General features: G+C 45.5%; 1 protein-coding gene and 1 long non-coding RNA gene across 2 annotated transcripts; both read left to right on the top strand.

Moving 5' to 3' along the window:
* The first annotated feature begins 600 nt into the window (after positions 1-600).
* On the top strand, positions 601-3931 carry LOC115309192. The gene is made up of 3 exons (XR_003916662.3): positions 601-645; positions 3455-3545; positions 3658-3931. It is a non-coding gene; the product is annotated as an uncharacterized LOC115309192 (long non-coding RNA).
* Positions 3932-10525: 6594 nt separating this feature from the next.
* LOC115327228 (piggyBac transposable element-derived protein 3-like) lies at positions 10526-12562 on the top strand. The gene is made up of 2 exons (XM_029988167.2): positions 10526-10565; positions 10869-12562. The coding sequence occupies exons 1-2, from the start codon at positions 10526-10528 to the stop codon at positions 12560-12562; spliced, it is 1734 nt and encodes a 577-aa protein (XP_029844027.2).
* Positions 12563-21660: the final 9098 nt, after the last annotated feature.

Here is a 21660-nt window from a genome sequence, read left to right as displayed (position 1 = left end):
CGGCGCGCATTCACACTGGAAGCGGATCCGCGTTCGCGAAGCGGTCCCGAATGCGGTTCGCGAGCGACCCCGTTCAGACACACCAAGAGGCGGTTGGCGGCTTCTCGGCGATCACGTGTGATCTTTTGAGACTTGCGTTTGGCAACCCTGTTTTACAATCCAAAAGCCACTTTAATTCAAGATCCAAAGCCAAAGTTTTGCTATTTCGGCACTTGGAATAATTTTCTCCGGGATGTTCGCGCGCATCACGATTTCAAGGAGCGAAAAAAGAAGCATGGACCCGCCAAACTCGCCTGTGATTCCCTCGACTTCGCCCACAAGCAAAGCCCAGCTAGGCGCGCCTTGCTGACTCAGAACAGGATGTCCCCGACCTTTTCTTCGAAGTGGACCCTTCCCGCATGAATAGCTGACCTTTTTTTCGGGATAGAGGGCCAGTTTTTCCCCCTCGTTGTTGTTCGCTTTTATCATTTTCTAAGTTGTGAGCGGTGGGGTGGACTGTGGTCCGGGGGAATGTGTTCGGTGCTAGTCGGTCGTGGCTTCGTTGGTGGCGGACTCTCCTCTCATCACTCGCTCGTCGATCGAGTCTACTGTTTGTTTGACATTAAGCTCAAATAAACGTCGTATGGATTAACCCTGCATTGTCTGGTACGTACACTTTATTCCTTGAGTAGCTTCCCTTTATTAATTTTATTAGTAGTAAACGTTACAGGTCGAGCTAGCGGTACCCTGCCCCCTCCGTGGTAGTGCGTTGGCTACGCAATCAAGCTGATGACGTTCGATCAGTGCATGAAAGAGCACCAGGAACATAATGGCACTGTTGCTCACTGGGGTCCACTGGGGTCAAAGAATCATGCTCCAAGGAGGTAGTCCAGCCGAAGTAGAAGCTGCTGCCTCCGAGGAACCGAGGCCCAGGGCTCAGATTGAGACACCGCCGTCGCCCGGTGTGTTATCCTCTCAACGTCGTCGTCATCTCGCATAGAAAAATCGAGCCCACTGGCTTAGACAAGGCAGCACCTGTTCCCACCGTTCAGGGGCCGTGAAAAGATTGCGGCCAGCGATTTCTTGAAGGAGCCAGAGGTTCTGGACCACCGTGAAACGTTTCCTGGAGGACGCCTTTTCAAACAAAGTCTGCGCAGCTTCTTAGTGCAGCGAGGTTCATAAGGGTCAAGCGCGCTCCCAAGCATGATTTCAAATAGCGAGCACCCACCTTTCCAGAAAAGCACCGTCTAGTGAACCTTTACTGAGAGTGGAACGTACTTCTTAAAATGGCGACGATAGCGGAGCTGACGCTCCACGCTCAAATCCCAGAGCGGGTCGCGCATTCGCGATGGCGACTCCTCTTTCCATAGAGCGGAGCGGGAAACCGAAAACGGTTTACTAATAGCGGGTTCGTTTCACACGCACTGGCACCGTTCGAGTTCTCTCCCAGAATGCATCGCACTCACAGAGTGTTGCACGGAAAACTGGACTCAAACGAGCTCGCCAAAATGCACCGAGTGCAGAAGACTGACGCTGCCGCCATCTATGTTGTAGAAAAGGTACCGACTTCAAACCGAAACTAGCGCCTTTCTGTTCGGAGTGATACGTGGGAATGCGAGAATGCAGTCGCTACCAACGTTTATCTACAAACGTTGGTCGCTGCAACCTGTAGTTTATAGTTGCGATGACTTCAAGCAGCTAGGCTGCCGTAGAGATAATTACAGACGGCGTAAATTTCCGCAACCAGCTGTCTACAAAGCAGCTGGTTGCGATCTTTCAATTCTTATAACCGTTTACACTGAAGAAAACTGATGATGCTGTCCGAGCAGAAGCTTGATCCGTTTGAGCATGGTATTATTCGTGAACCACTGAAAGGGTACGGCTTAAAACTATCCTGTTGGAATATCCAGCAAAACTGGGACTTCCGATTTGGATCGTCAGGATTAGATATTAGCCTTGGCGAGGGCGTCGAGAATGAGAGCTTTCTCGAACAAAATACGACGGGGTAAGTTAGCTGACGTAGGTAAATGTTAAACATGATGATGTTGCCCAATCCTCAGATAAAGTCTCCATCTTTAGCTTTCTCTGATGCTCATTGGGCAGTCAGAGGTTTCTGCTGGGGGAGTTTTGTCGAAAAATGTTAAATTTTTCACCCGCACACGGATGGTGATAGACATCTCGGGGGCCGCTGTTGCGTTTGTTCTGAGCATTTCTTTACACACTGGTATATTTCAGCGTTTGTGCGGCAACAGAGGGATTTAAAACCTGCAAATAAATCACGGGTTGTCAATTGCTTCCTTCGGGAAATAGCAGACGCTCACAATTCAAGCTCGCGTTTGATTTCATGGCCCGCGGGACGCGATATCTATGAGCAAATCTACTTTTTTTTCCCCGTTCGGTTCCGCGACACATCGTAGCAGACGAACCCTTGTCGTCTGCTCCCGCTCCTCGCCGGCCCCACCGGAGCGAGGCATGACGGGATTGCATTTTGGCGCACTCCCGATTTTCTCGGTGCAGCGAGTGCATGCACACGTGGGGTGTCAGCGCTGAAACGAACTCGGAGAGTGCAACCACTCGTGGAGTGCCGGCCGAAACGAACCCGTTCCACGCTGCGAGTGGGCACGCGTGGGCACGAGTGCCGTGAAACGAACTCGCTATAAAACCCTCTATTCTTCAGATAGTTCAATCAGACGCCGCAGGGACTGTCAGAAACGGCAAATGCCGTGGCGGCGTTAAAGGGGTCATGAAACGCTTTTCCAACTTTTTCCTGTTTAGCTTTCCTCCTCAACTCATAAATCGCGCATTCCACCAAAAGAGTTAAACAAGACGAAAAAGGGGAGACCCCTCTTTCTCGCACTGTCGTTTGTGTAATCCGGACACATCCATTCTCCCCCTAGAAGATTAGCCCGTCGCGCAAAATTCAGACAAAAGTTGCTTTCCCCACCGCGTTCATTCCGAAGCTGACAGTGCTGTTGAAGCTACGTAATCGTTGGGCCAGCCACACTTGCCACGTGAGCGTGGCAAATGTGGCTGCAGAGAATGAAGTCAGGTGATGAAAGGGAGGCGGCTGATTGGTCCGGCAAGCGTGTAGCTTCCACCACAATGTCAGCTTAGGGGTGAAGGGAATAAGTGAGGTCCGGTTGCGTGTGACGTCAGTTTGGACCCGATGATGCGCTTTTGGGACCGCGGATGTATCACAGTGAAAAGGCAGAGAGGTCGCGAAGGGGAGGAGGTACGAAATAGTCCGCTCTGTTTTCAAATTCTCGCACTGAAAGTCAGGCTTTTGACTTTCTACCTTTTTTGTTTTGGTCCACTGAACAATGTGCTATTAGTAAAATCCCAATCTAAAATGATTTATCCCAACCCAAAAATCGTTTCATGGGCCCTTTAAGTTTGAGGCGCACTGTGCAACTGTGATAGAAATGCTTGAGGCTGTCTTTTGATTGAATGATTTTATGAAACCGATCAATTTCAGAAACTGAAGAGATCCAACTTATAGCTGGACGAGCCAGGGAACGGCCAATCCTACCACGATGGCTGCCAAGTCCTCTCAGGCGCACAAACAGGTATTTGTCAGACTTTGTTTGGGTCTCAAAGTTTATTTATACACTGATTAATGTATTTAAGAAAAACCTCCCTAATTTTCCCGCATTTCCCGGTATCGGTTTTCCGGCACAGAAGAAAGAGACACATCAACAATCAAAGCGTCGGCGAGATGTGGAGCTCCTGGAACAAATCCAGTGTGACAGTGGAGGGAGTGTGTCACAGAAGCAGTACGCAGAAGTATTACGAAAGCTGCGCAAGAAGACTGAAGCTTTGGAGCAGTGCCAGCTGCTCAATGTGCAGCTGCAGAAGGCACTTTGTGCAAATATAAAAAAAGCAGGCAAGTTTGTTATTTAGCTTTTATACTGATTACTTACTACACGGCACATTAAAGCGATTTTTTTATAGAGAACCTGAAGTACAGGCTTTCGTGCTGTTCTTTAAGTATAGCTGAAAAAATCTGTACTTGCTAATACATACCTTAAATTTAGGTCGAAGGTATATTTTAGTGGTGCATGTTCTCGTGACAAACTTCAATGCGTGGTTCCATCTCCGCAAGGAGTAAGAACACAATATCTGAAACTTTCGATGGCAAATGCTGATGCAGACAAAGAAGGAGCAGCGAGCGCCATGCTTTTTGCTAACAAGAAATGGTGCAACGCGGTTCCTCCGCGGGAGGGCTCTTGTCCCAACAGATTTCGTCTGCGTGTCGTCTGCTTTATTTTGTTGGCCGGTTACTTTTCCCCTTTATTTCTGTCATTGATGCACGTTTATATTTAGTTTGTAATTACATGGCCTGCTAGTTTGTACCCTGTTGAAATGGGTCTCTTGTAGTGTAATTCCCAGGCTTGCTTCCTTCTCTCTGCTTTTTGGTCGGCCTAACGGCCTTTGGAGTTAAAGGGATGGCGAACTGTAATTTGGATTTCAAACAAAAAGGCTAAAAAGAAACAATGCTGGGGGTGTAGGCGGGACGCTATATACAATCCCTACAACACTACTAGTGAGGCGCTATCTTAAATGGACGGCCGTATTTTTGGAAAAAGAAGTGGAGATTGAACGAGGCCGACGAGGCGCGTGATCGTCAAGATACCTAGTTTCCTCCTCTCTTCTCTTCGCTCCCTCAAGGCCGCGAGGCGGAGAATACGCGAGGCCGTTCCCTCTCCTTCTCGGAGAAACATGACGTCAACATTCCTGCCAAATGCTCCTCTTTTCTTGAAACATACGGTCATCCGTTCGAGATATCGCTGTATGAGTGATGTTTTGGTGTTTGTAGCATCCCGCTGCACGCTTTTGTCGTGTGTTTTGGGGAATCCAGATTTCGGTTCAGCATTCCTTTAAAGGCCGACCTAAAAACAAAGAAAGAAACTGGCCCTCAATTTCTGCTTTCTACCCAAAAAAGAAGGAGAGGTTAACTTCCAGACCCGCTGCTTTGGAAGAGCATCTGAAAAACATAGAAAGGCAGGAAGATAGGTCTCGTTCCTATAGGAGTTATCATTAGTAACAGATGACCTCAGAAACCATTTTAGGGCACCTTTGAGAGGTTAAGGGTCAACGCTTCTGCCGGAGAGAAGACTCCCTATGTTTTTCAGATGCTCTTCCAAAGCAGCGGGTCTGGAAGTTAACCTCTCCTTCTTTTTTGGGTAGAAAGCAGAAATTGAGGGCCAGTTTCTTTCTTTGTTTTTAGGTCGGCCTTTAAAGGAATGCTGAACCGAAATCTCTCCGGCAGAAGCGTTGACCCTTAACCTCTCAAAGGTGCCCTAAAATGGTTTCTGAGGTCATCTGTTACTAATGATAACTCCTATAGGAACGAGACCTATCTTCCTGCCTTTCTATTTTTATCGCAAACGCAAGAAGCGTATTCTCTAAACAGGAAGAGTTGCAATCAGCTGTCGATTCATGTTCGGCTGATATCGTGGTTATAACGGAATCTTGGTTGACTCAAACATTGATAATTCTGAACTACTTTTGAGTGATTCGTATTCAATCTTTCGCAGAGACAGAATGGGACGTAGGGGAGGAGGCGTCTTTATAGCGGTTAAAAATACACTACATGTTCAAAAAAGCAAAGTATTACATGATTGTGAAGCATTGTGGGTTCGAATAAAAATGTCCTCGTTCTTTGCACTGGTCATTGCCTGTTACAGGCCGCCCAATCTTCTTGGATTCCCATCCTTTCTATAAAAAAGTTTGGAATCACTCGCGCAGATGTATCCCACAGACGTATTTATACTCACTGGAGACTTTAACTACCCTGAAATCCCATGGCCTGTTGTACCTGCTCGCATGCCGTTTGACTCGTGGCGCTGCCTTCCCGCTCAGGCCCGAGGTTTTGTTGACTTGTGCAGCGCGTACTCACTGTCCCAAATGATTAATGAACCAACTCGCGCTTCTGCAATTCTCGACCTCTTTCTTACTACCAACCCTGAGTGTGTCACAGCTGTCGAACTCCTAGAGCCTCTTAGTGATCACTCTTCTATTCACGTCCAACTGTCAATACCCACCAGTAAGTCGTGCCCTTTAACTAACACTGTGTTCAGCTATCCACGAGCCGACCAGAATGCTCTCCTCCTGCATCTATACCGTTTCATGCATACCTTCCTGGATGGCTTTCAGTATAGAAATGTTGACGAAAATTGGACCCTGGTCAGGAGCGCGTTAATGGAAGCCTTGCATACATTTGTTCCGAGAGTTCATATCAGGTCATGTACTGAACGTCCTTGGTTCTCCGTCAGTCTCAAACGGCTCCTGAGCAAAAAGCAAAGGCTCTACAGCCGCGCAAAACAAATTAGAACCCCATCAGCGTGGTCTAAATACCGAGAATGCGCTCCGAGATTTAAGTACGAAATTAAGAAGGCTAAGCATAAGTTCTTTAATATCGACCTCTCTAATTTGCTGAAAACAAACCCCTAAAAATTCTGGTCAACTTTAAAACCCAAGCAAATTAGACCATCCCCCCGCATTGTTGACTCAGACGGAAATGAACTCTCGGAAAGAGAAAGCTGCGAGAGCCTCAACTCTTATTTTGGCGACGTCTTCACTGAAGAGTCTTTCCCATTACCCGACCACATCCCTCAATATACAACCGTAGCCAGTATGGACTTTATTTCTATTACCCCGCCTGGCATCAAGAAACTGATCGACAACCTTCCCAATAATTCTGCCCCAGGCCCGGACGATATATCAACTAAACTGCTCAAATTAACCACATCAGTTTCTAGTATTCTTTTATGTAGAATATTCCAACAGTCTATTGACTCCGGTGACATACCCCTTGACTGGAAGTAGTAGTAGTAGCAGATTGGGGTTTTGTGGCACAAAAGCAACTAAGGCTATGATGCGCCAAGAAATGATACTATTGCAGAAGAGGGTTTTGAAGAAAAAAGAGCTTTAGTAGCTGGTAATTTCAAAAATGTAAAAAATAGGACTAGGACCTTATATTATATATAATGCTACAATTTGTGTAAAAGATCAATACTTTTTAAAAACTTAAAAACCTGGGTGGGTGGGAGTAGTGGCTCATTTCCAAGCAGCACACATAGGTGTAGAGGAATATGCTCTTTGTAGAGCTGGGAGAAGTAATGGCGGCGTTTATCATCATGCGCAGGGCATTCGAGAAGGATATGCAAGACACTCAAAGGTTGTTGGCAATGCTCACATTCCGGAGGGTCCTCCCCACGCAAAAGGTGTCCATGCGTCAGCCGCGTGTGCCCAATGCGTAGGCGACAGAGGACTACCTCATAGAACCTGTCTCTGTGCCTAGCACTCTCCCATTCGCCAAGAAAAGGCTTAACCATGTGCAGCTTGTTGGACACCTGTAGGCTCCATTCTGTTTGCCATTGAGCTTTAAGATGACATTTGACTAGGGCACAGTAATCTCTAAATGGGATACCACTAATATCCACAGTACGAGTGCCACAAGTGCCCGCAGCACAATCTACCTCTTCATTCCCTGGGATTCCGACATGGCTCGGCACCCAGCAGAATAGAACATCACATCCCTTACTGGTAGCTGCTACTATTTTGCTTTGTAATAAAACAATGAGTGCATTCTTTGGGGTTTCAAGTGAAATCAGAGCCCGTAACGCACTCAACGAATCTGTATATACAACTGACCGGGAGTTACGTGTTTGGATGATGTGATCTATTGCAAGCAGAAGGCCGCACAGTTCAGCAGTGAAAACTGTCGCGAACGAATTTAGCCTACGAGCACTTCTTACTGATGGGCCGATCATGGCACAGCCAACAAATGATTCCGTTTTTGTGCCGTCTGTATAATAGTGTGAATGAGAATCATGCTGCTTCTGGAGTTCGTAAAATTCTTGTCGCATGACCTCGGATGGGGTATCCTTTTTATTAAACTTTGTTAGTGACAAGTCGCAACGTATGCAGCTGAAATCCCATGGTGCCACCGTTTTTGGAACTGCGGCAACTGGAAGCTTACTGTCTATCCCAACTGACTCTGCCACATTTCTATTTCTCATCGCGAATGGAGGGATAATGCTAGGCTTGTTTTCGAATGTCCTTTGATATTTCGTGCCCTCCACTGCCTCCCGGGCTGGATGCTGAGCGACTGATCGTATCCTTAATGAATACATAAATCCTAAGGAGAATCGCCGTCTGTCGAGGGTGATCTCATTTCCCTCAGCGTAGAGACTGAGCACAGGCGACGTTCTGAAGGCACCTATTGCCAAGCGAAGTCCCTGATGATGGATGGGATCAAGTGCCTTAAGAGCTGATGGCCTAGCAGATCCGTACACAAAGCTGCCATAGTCCAGGCGTGAGCGGATTACCGAGCGATAGATTCGCAAAAGACATAGACGGTCAGAGCCCCATGTTTTGTGGGACAAGACTTTAAGGAGGTTCAGTGATTTCTGGCATTTTAACTTCAGACTTTTTATATGAGGCACAAACGAAAGCTTACGGTCGAAAGTGAGGCCCAGAAACTTGTGATCTACTTTCACCGGGATAGGGGTCTGTCGCATATATAGAGAAGGAACCGCAGGGACTCCCCGTATACGGGAGTAACAGACAGTAACCGTCTTTTCTGGAGAGAAACTAAAGCCGTTTTCATCCGCCCACTTTAGGAGATTGTTGATGGCAACTTGAAGCCTCCGTTCACAAATAGAAAGATTGCACGATGAAACAGAGATTTGAAGGTCATCAACATAGAGTGAGTATTGCACAGAGGAAGGTAGGGAACGGGCTATTGAGTTCATCTTTACCAAAAAGAGAGTAACGCTGAGGACTCCCCCTTGAGGGACCCCAGTCTCCTGGACGAATTCTTTAGAGAAAGATGCTCCTAGCTTCACCAAAAAGGTTCGATTAGAAAGGTAGCTATTGATGGTAGCAAGCATCCTACCTCGTATCCCAACTTCATGCAAATCACGGAGGATTCCATGGCGCCATGCTGTGTCATATGCCTTCTCCATATAAAAAAACACTGACACGCACAACTGTCTATTCACGTAAGCTTCACGAATTACGGTCTCAAGACGAACCAAATGGTCAACTGTAGAACGATAGGAACGAAACCCACATTGATTCCTATCCAATATGTTCTCTTTTTCTAAATAGTACATAAGTCTTTTGTTCACAATACGCTCAAAAGTCTTGCTCAAACAGCTAGTAAGGGCGATAGGGCGATAGCTTGACGCAGAGGAAGGATCCTTACCAGGTTTTAAAAGAGGAACAACCGTGGCTACTTTCCATGCCGAAGGAAATTTGCCCTCGTGCCATATGCGATTAAAAAGGTACAGAATAAGAAATAATGTAGAAGGATGAAGGTGTGTTAACATCTGGTAGTGTATGCCATCAGGTCCTGCAGCTGAAGGCTTAGTTAAGTGAAGGACCATTTCGAGTTCACGCATCGTAAGAGGTAGATTGTAGTCTTCATGGGCGGCACCTGCAGTTTTCACAGCAGGTGATTCTGCACGTGCTTTGTATGCGAGAAATGTAGATGAATAATGTTCGGAGCTCGATACAAGAGCAAAATGCTCACCGAGAAGATCCGCTTGCTCCTTTAGACTTTCCGGACAAATGCCATTGTAGGAGAGGAGTGGGACTGAGAAGGCATGATATCTCCCTTCAATGCGATGAACTTTGTCCCAGACTTCTTTGACTGTTGCACTACTATTAATGGAAGAGGCATACTCCTGGAAGTTTTTACGCTTTGATTGTTGTCGGATGTACCTTGCCCGAGCTTTCATTTGCTTAAAGCAGCGGAGGTTGCTTTGCGTGGGGTAACGTCGAAAGATACCCCAGGCTCTGTTTTGTTTTTTCCGTGACTCAGTACACTCTTCATTCCACCACGGCTTGGGCCGCCGCGGGAGATGCGTAGAAGTCCTAGGAATAGCAAGCTCAGCAGCTTGAAGAATAAAATTACTTAGCAACTCTGTAACTTGGTCGACAGAAAGTTCATCAAGTGACGTGCATGCAAGTTGTGTCGCTTCAGTGAAACTAGACCAATTCGCTTTCTCAAACTTCCAACGGACAGTTCGCGTTGGCATGCATTTTGGAGGAATGGTGTTCTTTAAGAAAATAGGAAAGTGATCGCTTCCATATGGGTTAGTGCCTGCTGCCCACGTAAAAGAAGTAAAAATGGATGCACTACCGATGGAAAGATCAATACATGAGGACGATAATGATGATGGGCTAAAATAGGTCGGTTCTCCAGTGTTAAAAAGGCAAAGTGCATGCGACATTAAAATTGACTCAATCATTCGACCACGGGCGTCAACGTGGTCGCTACCCCACAGACAGTTGTGGGCATTAAAATCTCCAAGTAAAAGAAAGGGCTTCGGGAGTTGGAGTAAAAGATCATTAACCCTCTTTCGTTTATTGTATCTCCGGGGATAGACTTAAAACGCACAAATAAAAGTCACTGTAAATATATACTCCCTCAAATGGGCAATGTATCTCATGGGACACATCCTCCGCGGCGGCCGAGACACCTAGCGCCACCTCCCGGAGCCTACAGCAAGTGTTTCTTCGTGAGTGACAGAACATGGCGTCGACCAGTGCTGGCGTCCACGTGTCCACGGCAAGTACTACTTTGTACTCTAAACGTTGAAACGGTAATCAAAATCTAACGTTGCGATTTTAAACAAAAGTGTGCAAAGACTTTAGTGATGTATTTTTAATCGAATACCCCGATCCAATTATGCAAAGCAGGGTGATAATCCGTGTGTATCTCACAGGATACATTGCACGTTTGGGGTATTCGTTCCACTGTTTTGTGTACGTTTTTCCAATGTTTATTTTTTATTTTTGTTTTGTGCAGGAGCTAACTGCAAGGACATTTTATGGTTCACGATTGAGAAAGAGAGCCACAGTGATCCCTCCTGAAGGTGGAATATCCGACGTCGACTCATCAAGCGATGATGAAACGGACACGGACAATGATGACACCAGCTCCAAGGCAAGGAGTAGAAGCTTGGAAGTAGAAGAATCCCTCTTGGAAGACGAAGCCGAATTGCCAAAGAACGCCGCCTCGTCGAAACAAGGTGACAAGTACAAATGGAGAAAGACAAGTTTCGACCACGACTTCCGAGCTCCAGAACCGCAGTTTGAGCTTGCACCGGAAGATCTCACTCCACTGCAGTATTTTCAGATGTATTTTGGCGATGAGTTTATTGAGAAGGTGGTTTACGAGACAAATCTGTATTCCACTCAACAGACCGGATGCTCAATCAACACGAACGTTGCAGAGTTAAGGTCCTTCATCGGAATTCTTCTTATGATGGGCGTCATCGGGATGCCTTCGTTTGAAGACTACTGGGCCAATCAAACAAGATGTGACAAGATCGCCAATGTGATGCCTGTAAAACGGTTCAAGAAGCTCCGAAGGTTCATCCATTTTATTGATAACCTCCAGCCAGTTGAAACTGACAGAGCCTACAAGATAAAACCTGTGCTTGAGCACATTCGGAGCAAATGCAAGGCCACAGAGAGCGAAAATCTCTTCTCCATTGATGAGATGATGATCCCGTACAAGGGTAAAAAGGCGGGGAACCTGAGGCAGTACCTCCCCAAAAAACCTAAAAAGTGGGGCTTCAAACTGTTTGTACTTGCGGGTGTTTCTGGGATGGTTCATGACTTCATTCTGTACACTGGCGCAACAACATTCGAAGGTATCAGACTTGCAGAAGAGGATGAGGCGCTTGGTCTCGGCGCAAAGGTTGTGTTGCACTTGTGCAAGAGCATTTCTCGTCCAAATGAGAGCATCGTCTACTTTGATAATTTCTTCACCTCGCTGGAACTGATCTCACGACTGAAAGAAAGGTATTCTTTGCACAGTCTCGGCACCATTCGAAGCAACAGGCTTCGAGGCTGCTCCCTAAAGGATGACAAGTCACTGCTGAAGGAGGGAAGAGGCAGCTTTGACTACAAAGTGGACAATGTGGCAGGACTTGCAGTCGTGAAATGGGCTGACAACAAGACTGTAATACTTGCAAGCTCTTGTGTCTCACAAGACCCAGTGAAAACAGCGAACAGGTTTGACAAGAAGGAGCGTCAAAAGATTCCAGTTTCTTGCCCACAAATTGTGAAACAGTACAACATTCACATGGGCGGTGTTGACCTTGCAGACATGTACGCAGCGCTTTATCGCACCCCATTCCGCACAAAGCGATGGTACTTAGGCATCTTCAGCCAGCTTCTCGATATATCCGTGAACAACGCTTGGCTACTACACCGACGACAGTCAAACCTCACTGGCGTGAAGGCAATGCGACTGAAACAATTTCGACTAGCTGTTTCAGAAGCTTTGATGCATGCAAGCCCCCCGAAAAGAGGGAGACCTTCTTCCACCCTCGATGAAGAACCTGCGGCGCAGCACCCAAGAATGCAGACCACGGCAGCACCTGTCACCGATGTCCGCTACGACGGTGTGGGTCACCTACCGACACTGGAAGGCAAAGGTCGCTGCAGGTACTGCCCAAGCGGCCAAACATCAATTGCCTGTGAAAAGTGCAAAGTTAGGCTTTGCATAGTGACGGGAAAGTCCCCAAGAAACTGCTTCAGGTTGTACCACAAGAAGTAATTATTGTTTCAAATATTCAACATTTTGTTATCCCCTAACGGGCAGTGTGCACTGGGAGATACATGTCCTATCTCTTAAATGTGAAATAAAATGCCACAAAAAATAATGTTTTGGTGCTTGAATTGGTTCCTTAAGGAAATACTGATTGTGATATAATTTTAGTTCCATTTTTGAATGACTGCCCGAATAAGGGTTAAAATCGTTTGTCGAAAAAGTAAAAGAAGGAGGAATGTACAAGGAACAAACAGTCACTACTTTGTGAAGGAGGAGACGCACCGCTACTGCCTCTAGCGCAGTATTAAGAGCGATTTCGGAACAGGGAAGGTGCTTTGGGACAACCACTGCAACTCCTCCTGCAGAAATACACGCATCCTCTCGGTCTTTTCTAAAAATATGGTAGCGTCTAAGAAAGTTAGTATGCTTTGAACCGAGATGCGTTTCTTGTAAACATAAAGCATGTGGGCGGTGTTGCTCCAGGAGGAACTCAATATCATCGAAGTTCCTCAGTAGACCTCGGCAATTCCACTGGATGATCGCCGTCATTCTTTATAGAAATTTAACTATCAGAGGAGTGATAGAAAAAAGGGGTGATGTATGTGATGCTTCATTTAGGAGGGAAAACTGGTGTTTTCCCTTTATGTTTTGGTTTCTGGGTCTCTCACTCCATATCCTCTGGTTCTGGCTCTGGGGCAGAAAGGTCGCCTGCCTCTACAGTTTTTTCTGCTTCTAGGGACTTCTTGGCAGACCTACCGGAGGCCTTGGAGCTGTCTACGGATCGTAAGGGAAACCCACGGCCCCTGCATTGACCTGATGGGGCAGCGGTCGACGTGCTAGGTCGGCTCGCAGTCCCGCCGGTATCGTCGGTTGTACGTGGCACGTGCTGCCTCCTAGACGGGGAAGTTCTCCCCGGGGAGGAGGAGCGAGACACTCGCTCCGTTGCCTGAGGGGAGGGACCAGGAGGCAGGGACGAAGGCGTGACCTCCGTTGCTGCTGCGGCACCTATGTCCTTGGTGCGACTAGTTGGATCTGCTGCTTTCGCAGCCGAGATAGAATGCCCAGGAAGCGCAAGCTTCAGCCTGGGCGTAGAGAACTGCAGTGGCTTCCCGTGGTCTGAAAAAGACACCTGGGTCGCCACCGATACCTTAGACGGTGCAGGTCCTCTGCTGGACACCGCCTCGGCAAAAGAGCCTCTCTGGAAAGCAAAGAGGCGGCGCTTTGCATCCTGGTAGGAAATGTTTTCTTTCACCTTGAGAGCAAGTATTTCTTTTCCTTTTTAAAGTGGTTACATGATCGAGAGTAGGCAGGATGGTCGGCGTTGCAGTTTGCACATTTATAGTCAAGGTTGCAGTCATCAGCGGTATGGTCAGTTCCGCTGCACCTGGCACAGGTCTCACGACCACGGCACGCTCGTGAACCATGACCGTACCGCTGGCAGCGAAAGCAGCGCAGCGGGTTTGGGACGTATGGCCGCACTTTGCAGTTGATGTAACCCGCCTTTACAGTAGGGGGCAGCGAGTTTTTCTCGAATGTTAGTATGACGTGTTTGGTGGGTCGTTCCTCACCATCCTTACGAATTTTAATTCGTATTGCGGCCACAACACCTTGAGTGCTTAGACCCTCCACGATTTCCTCTTCAGAACTGGTTAATAGATCATCCTCTGATATCACACCGCGAATGGTGTTCAACGTACGGTGTGCAGATGCAGTGACTTTGAGGTCATGGATCATTTTCAGATTAAGCAAAGCAGTTGCCTGATATCTTTCATGAATCTCGACAAGAAGGTCACCGGAAAAAAGCTTCTTTGCTTCATATTTTGCCCCGAGCGTGTTTTGGAGAGTTTTGGCGACAAGGAATGGAGATAGTTTTGACAGCGGCTTAGAAGTGTCGTCGGAGTGTAAGACGAAAAATCTTGTCAAGTGGTCTTCTGAGTTGTCTTGTTTTAGAAATGTTGAAAGTGCTTCGGTCCGGCCTCTTTTCGGAGGCCGATCAGGTTGTTTCAGCTTGGAACCCATAAGAGGGGAATGGTGTTAGGAAACTGTGGTGCACCGCCCACCACCGAGCCCAACAAGGGAATAGGTAACGCTTCATAACAAGATGGGCTTGGCTGAAGACGTTACTCTATTAGTGCTGCCCAGTCTCCATAACCAAGAGTGGTTTTGGACAAGGTGTCTGTCGCCACCCAAGGTTAGCCCTTGCCACCAAAGGAGTTGAAAAAGGAAAGAAGAGGAATGAGAAGAGTGAAAAGGAGGAGCAGACAAGGGTAAAAGTAGAGAGGGGATAGTAGAAGTGGCGACTAGACTGAATCATCCTGGCCGGGCCTTACCAGGACTCCCGTCTATGAGAAGCGGGGGCCGAAGTGGTGTATTGCCTCGCCCGGGGGGCCCCGAAGGGTCCAAACCTACCCCGGGCTTGGCTCAACCACCAGGATGCCCTTTTCCCCAGACACGGGAAAGCCACGCACAGTCAGACGTGGGCGGGCGAACCCGCATGGCTCGGGGTCCGTGGAGACGCCACTCTCCAAACACCTGCTTTCACAGGTGCCCCCTGCGGGGCCTTGACTGGAAGCATGCTAGGGTTTGGCCAATATGTAAAAGCGGTGACAAAGACTGCCCCAGAAATTATAGGCCTATTTCTCTGACTTGTGTTGCAAGTAAGTTGATGGAGCATATCATTTACTCAAATATTATGAACTACATGGCTGATAATGGTCTACTTTTTGTAAACCAGCACGGTTTCCGGCGGTCTCTGTCCTGTGATACCCAACTTTTCGAATTCGCAACAGACATTCATAAAAACCTACATCTTCGTGCAGAAACGCATGCTATTTTTATAGATTTCTCCAAAGCGTTCTACAAGGTTCCTCACCAACGTTTATTATTAAAACTACGATCGCTTCAAATTGATGAAACTCTGATTAATTGGATAGCTAACTTCCTCTCAAACCGAACACAATATGTCACCCTTAACAATAGTTGCTCGTCATCTATAGTGGTCAAATCTGGAGTACCTCAGGGAACCGTGCTGGGTCCTTTGTTATTTCTCATTTATGTGAATGATTTACCTTCGCTAATTAAGTCTTCAATTAGGTTATATGCTGACGACTGTGTTGTGTATTCTAAAGTAACCAATCGCTCTGTGCGCAGCTTCAAGCTGATCTATGTGTCATTGAATCTTGGTGTGAAAGGTGGCAGATGCAAATCAATGTAAATAAAACCAAACGAATGACCTTTACTACGAAACGTATCACAATAAACTTTCAATACTCCCTTTCCGGTAATACGATAGAAAATGTACCAGGGTCATTCCATGCCAAAGGAGACGGCAATTTTCGTCATATTTTGGATATGCTTGAAAAAAATAATATGAATAAAGACAGGTTCGAAAGTTATGATGACTAAGTTTGAGGGCTGAATTACGTTTATTTTTGCTGACGTCATGCTCCAAAGTGCGCGCAATTGGAGAAAACCTTCTGTATTTCGAAAAATCGCTAAAAAAAGGTATTCTTATCACATAATTTTAAGTTTGCATGCAATCGATCACTAAAATATTCTATCATACCTTGAAAGTAAAACGCCTTACGCCGCCATTTTGGGTCCAGACAGGCACTCCAAACCTAAGCAAATTTTTAAGATTTCTTAATTTTTTTTAGTCAACCTGAAATTAAAATTTGACTAAGAAACTTTTTTTACTTATTTTCCTCAAACGTATGCTCGACTAGGTTGCATTACAATCTTAAAAAAAATATTCGGACAGTTTTTAATTAAATGGTGAATATGTCACTTTCTTCAAAAACGGCCATATAGAGGGTAAAAAAAAGCCATGTGGGCAACGGTGCTCGCATTTTCTGAAATAGCCAAAAGGTTAACCGACCCCTCTGTTCAACATATAAAAAAATTAAAAAAGTACTTTTTGATATTCTTGAAAAATTATTTTTTTAAATATGAGGCAGAACAACATCGCCTCCAGGTGTCCACCTCGTCGGCAACGCATGCCGCCGTTTGCTACGGTCGAGTGACACTGCACGGGGAACTTAATTTCGTTAATTATATTCGTATAGCTAACGCTAGGAATCTTGCCATTATGAAATGTCTGTTTATAGTGACTGGAAAGTGCATAATTCGTTTTGCCCTAAACATCATGTCCGAGTGCGCTTGGAAGTTGAATAGCGACAACTCGAAATATTGTTTGGGATACTTTTTATCAAAGCCGAAACAAAGCACATTTATAGCTCACAGACATTTCTTTTTCCTATGTACATAAATGTAATATATAGTTCAGGAATACTACATCACATTTAGAATATCAGTGTTTCATTGGTTTTCAGTTCACCTCATAGTCTAGAACACTGCACACGTCTGGAACATCACCGGTACAGTTCTTCTGTTGCAATGTCTTTATCGTCGCACGGAGAACTCTTCCTGGGCGTCTGATGTGGACGTTATTTTAGCAACCACATGCCCGTGTCCTATAGGTGCCACATAATGGTATCGACGTGTGTTTGGTATGGCTTTTGCTTGCTCATAGCGGTTGCTGAGTCTTTGTCTCTCAGCTGTGACGACGCTATCTGGAACCCATATGACGTTCACAGTTTTCATTGAAGCCTTCACCCATTCATAAAGATCTTGTGCTGTGGTGATCTGACTTTCAAATGGCCTTTGAATGCTAGCTTTGCTAGCGAGCCTTTTTATAGTGCCACCTAAGCCATCACAAGGGCTTTTTCCATGAGATGTGGCAAAGAAGTGCCACGTCGCTTCCAACTCGAAATCTTCCTTGTGAAAGCAGAGGTTTAATGAACTTTTGCGAGGTCTGTTTTTTGTTTCCTTAGTTCATGCAGAAAGTGGTGTTGAAATGCATGCACTGCCGCGTTGTCATGTTGAAGGGAGTCGGACACAATTACGAAGGAATGAGTAATGTACGAGTCAGTACCTTCCTTCATGCTTCGAGTGTAGGCAACAACAGGATGAAGTGTCGCTTGCGTGCTGTTCCAGTGGAAGGACTGCGCAGCGTCTTGAACGATAAAGTTGTAGTTCTCTGCAAAGTCCATGATGACAATTGCCTCGGTTGGTGGAAGTGTCGATTTCAGAAACCTAAGATAATTTGACTGAACTTTGCTCACATAATGATGGCGTTTCAAGTTCTCCAGCTTTTCGAGGAGTTCTTCCACTACTTCTGTGGTACTCGATACAGCTGTCATGAGTAGGCACTTCTCCGAGCGAACCCACCGCTTGTACTTTATTTCGTCGTCTTCGGAAGTCTTGCCTTGGAGAAAAGTTTTCAGCGGTTCCGGTCCTGGGCATCTCGAGCTGGTGTTCATCATGCAGCTCTCTTCTTCGAGTGAACAAACGGTTAACGCCATAAGCTCGCCACATGTTTCTTTTATTCCCAGTGCATGGAGCATAAGCTTGACGTTTTGATGGTACTCGCACACACAAACAGAGTGTGTGCCAGCTGAGCCTGCTAACACACACCAGGGGGGACGCAGGGATGCGAAGGTTGAAAAAGATGCTGGCAGGTCTGGATTTTCCCCTTTCTATTGAATGAAAGCTTCCTTTAGATTCAACAAAAGAAGCGGCTTTTGATTTCCTTTCAGGACGTCTTTCATCCCTGGAAGACAGTACGATATCCTGTCATCTTGGTAAAAGGCCTCAATTGAGGTTTTGACTTCGGAGGACAGTGGGCGATTTTTTTGTGGATCGGGTTTTTCAAGAATTCCCCTCGTGTCTCAGAGTCGTCTGGCAGATCGAACTATCTTCTTGCCGCAACCAAAATATCCACTAGTTTCGGATATTGTCCAAGATGGCGGACAAAGTGCAAGAATTAACAGCTTCTCTTGTCTGGACTTCGAGTTTTAAAATTTTTTTCGGAGGCTACTCACGAAAGACTTATAATCGCGCAGCAATGATTTGTCGTCTCCAGGAATTTCAGTTTGTGACATATTCGGATAGACACTGGCACAGGCATCCACGCAGGATTTTGAATCCGGATTTCTGCACTTGGATGGCTTAGAGCTCTCGCAGTCCTTTGCGGGACGCTTTCTGCTTTCTGAGGCCTCTGTTGTGGGGCTGTAAGGTGTATCCGCAACATCCTCCCCGGATGACATTGTAGCTGCTCTGTCGCTGTCGAGCTCAAATGCCTCTTTCAGATTTGCACACTTCATATAGCATTTGGGACATAACCTGTCACCAGAAACTAAGCCGAGAGATATCAGCCTTTGCGCCAAAGTGTTAGAAATAACAGAAGTTCCGCGGCATGATCTTCTGTGCTCCGCGAAGGGGTCCACGCACATGTCTTGGAAGTGGTGTGCGTCGTGTACTTAGAAAAGTACATGTGAAAATGGTGTGCACATATGTCCGTTACAGTAGACTTGAGTCTTTTTCCACGACGACAAATAACATCCTGTTGGTCTTGTGGCAAGTCTGAAAACAGCTTGACCCACGTGGTTCGTACGTAGTGTTTGAGATGGCAACTTCCTGGGCCAAACGATCAATCCGCTGCCGAATGAACGGAACTGCAATTAAAGAGAATGTTGGCATACGTAAGCCCACTGTTCTAGAATGAGCCTTCTTTCTTATGCACTATCAGTTATGACATTGTTTCTGGGCAACTCTAATCCTACATGTTTAGAGCGGTGCTTTTTCCGAGGCATAAATTGGGTACAGATGTCAATTGGATAAGACCTCAATATACCAGAAAGGGCAAGCGAATACTTATACTTACGGGTTTTCAATACGAGCACAACACGGAACTCTTTTTTATATATAGGGTAGACTTATATTTTACAAGCGGTAAACGCGCAGCATGCCTCTTTAGTGTCATAACCTTCGAATGCCCGTTGGCCTGAATATCTAGTTTTAATGTTCTGCTTCTTCCAATGTTTCACTGTCTGTTTTTCAGTTTCACTATCTATTTTCACCACAATACCTTTTCGTCGAAGAGGAAGCCAAATCACCGTTATCGCTCGGCATCTTTCACAATCTCCCGCGTCCACTATTTCATTTTTTAGAAGCAAACGCAGTATGACCAAAAAGTGAAGACGCGCCGTCTGCTAACGAATTCTGACGAACCGTCTGCATTCACAAACTCGGTTAGCAGACAACGGCTTTGTCTGCCGTCACCTGAGCACGTGTAAAGTGGAATTAAAACCTTCAAATTAGCGTGCCATACGAATATTATTACGTGGTAGCTAAAATAACACCCACATCCATCGTGCAGGAAGAGTTTGGCATGCGAATTTAAAGACATTGAAGCAGACGGATCATACCGGTGAGGTTCCAGACGTGCGCAGTGTTCTAGCCTATGACATGAACTGAAATTCAATGACACACTGATATTCTAAATGTTATATAGTATTTCTGGACTACATATTACATTTATGTACATAAGAAAAAGAAATGTCAGTGAGCTACAAATGTGCTTTGTTTCGGCTTTGATAAAAAGTATCCCAAACAATATTTCGAGTTGTTGCTATTCAACTTCCAAGCGCACTCGGACATGATGTTTAGGGCAAAACGAATTATGCACTTTCCAGTCACTATAAACAGACATTTCGTAATGGCAAGATTCCTAGCGTTAGCTATACAAATATAATTAACGAAATTAAGCTCCCCGTGCAATGTTTCACTCGACCGTAGCAGACGGCGGCATCCGTTGCTGACGAGGTGGACACCTGGAGGCGATGCCGTTCTGCCTCATATTTAAAAAATAATTTCTCAAAAATATCAAAATGTACTTTTTTAACTTTTTGATATGTTGAACAGAGTGGGTCGGTTAACCTTTTGGCTATTTCATAAAATGCGAGCACCGTTGCCCACATGGCTTTTTTTTTTTAGCCTCTATATGGCCATTCTTGAAGAAAGTGACATATTCACCATTTAATTAAAAACTGTCCGAATATTTTTTTACGATTGTAATGCAACCTAGTCGAGCATAAGGTTGAGGAAAATAAGTAAAAAAAGTTTCTTAGTCAAATTTTAATTTCAAGTTGACTAAAAAAAATTAAGAAATCTTAAAAATTTGCTTAGGTTTGGAGTGCCTGTCTGAACCCAAAATGGCGGCGTAAGGCGTTTTACTTTCAAGGCATGATAGAATATTTTAGTGATCGATTGCATGCAAACTTAAAATTATGTGGTAAAAATAGCTTTTTTTTTAGCGATTTTTCGAAATACAGGAGGTTTTCTCCGATTGCCCGCACTTTAGAGCATGACGTCAGCAAAAATAAACGTAATTCAGCCCTCAAACTTAGTCATTCTAACTTTCGAAACTGTCTTTATTTATATTATTTTTTTCAGGCATATCCAAAATATGACGAAAATTGCCGTCTCCTTTGGCATGGAATGACCCACCAACTTACAAGTACCTCGGTGTTAACTTAACAAGCAATCTCTCATGGGAAAATCATATAACCTATATTATTAACAAAGCTAACCAGACTCCCGGCTTTCTGCGACGCAATCTCTCCCTTGCTTCCAAGGAAACTAAATTATTAGCATACACCTCACTTGTCCGTCCCCAGTTAGAGTACGCCTCATCTGTCTGGAATCCCCATCAGTTATTTTTAGAAGATATGTTAGAAGCAGTCCAAAACCGCGCAGCACGGTTTATTCATCGAAATTATACCTTCCCTACTAGTATCACCACTCTTAAAGCTCAACTTGGTCTTCCCTCTCTCAAAACGCGTAGGACTGTATCCGCCTTAACTATTCTTCATAAATTTTACTACCATCTTCCTTTCCAGCAAACTTTGTACTGTATACCCGCTCCTCATGTCTCCCGTCGCTTAGATAATTCCTGCAAACTATTTTTATCCACTCCCAGGACCAATACCTTTAAATTTTCTCCCCTGCAGCTTTCCGTTACCAATTGGAATAAACTACCAGATTCAATAGTAACCATATCGGACACTTCAAAATTTAAAGAAGCACTTGCCACCTTTTACGGCTCGTAACTGACGTTTTTGCTATCTTTTGTTTGTTTTTCTTGTTTGTACCGTGTACTTAAATCTTAGAAATACTGCCCGCCCCCCTTATGTAAAGCCCCACGTGGGCATTTAAGGGATAAATAAATGAAATGAAAAACTCTATACTTCGTCTCACCTTAG

This window comes from Ixodes scapularis, unplaced genomic scaffold (genome assembly GCF_016920785.2).
Source record: "Ixodes scapularis isolate PalLabHiFi unplaced genomic scaffold, ASM1692078v2 PGA_scaffold4__175_contigs__length_147842914, whole genome shotgun sequence".
Lineage (NCBI taxonomy): Eukaryota > Metazoa > Arthropoda > Arachnida > Ixodida > Ixodidae > Ixodes > Ixodes scapularis.
The sequence above is the reverse complement of the archived record's forward strand: the minus strand, read 5'-3'. Positions and strand labels throughout refer to the sequence as shown.

Excerpts from the sequence above, each read along its gene's own strand:
- LOC115327228 (XM_029988167.2), top strand. The coding sequence starts at position 10,526 with ATGGCGTCGACCAGTGCTGGCGTCCACGTGTCCACGGCAA. Across the intron at positions 10,566-10,868 it reads CGTCCACGTGTCCACGGCAA|GTGGAATATCCGACGTCGAC; the intron begins GTACTACTTTGT and ends TCCCTCCTGAAG.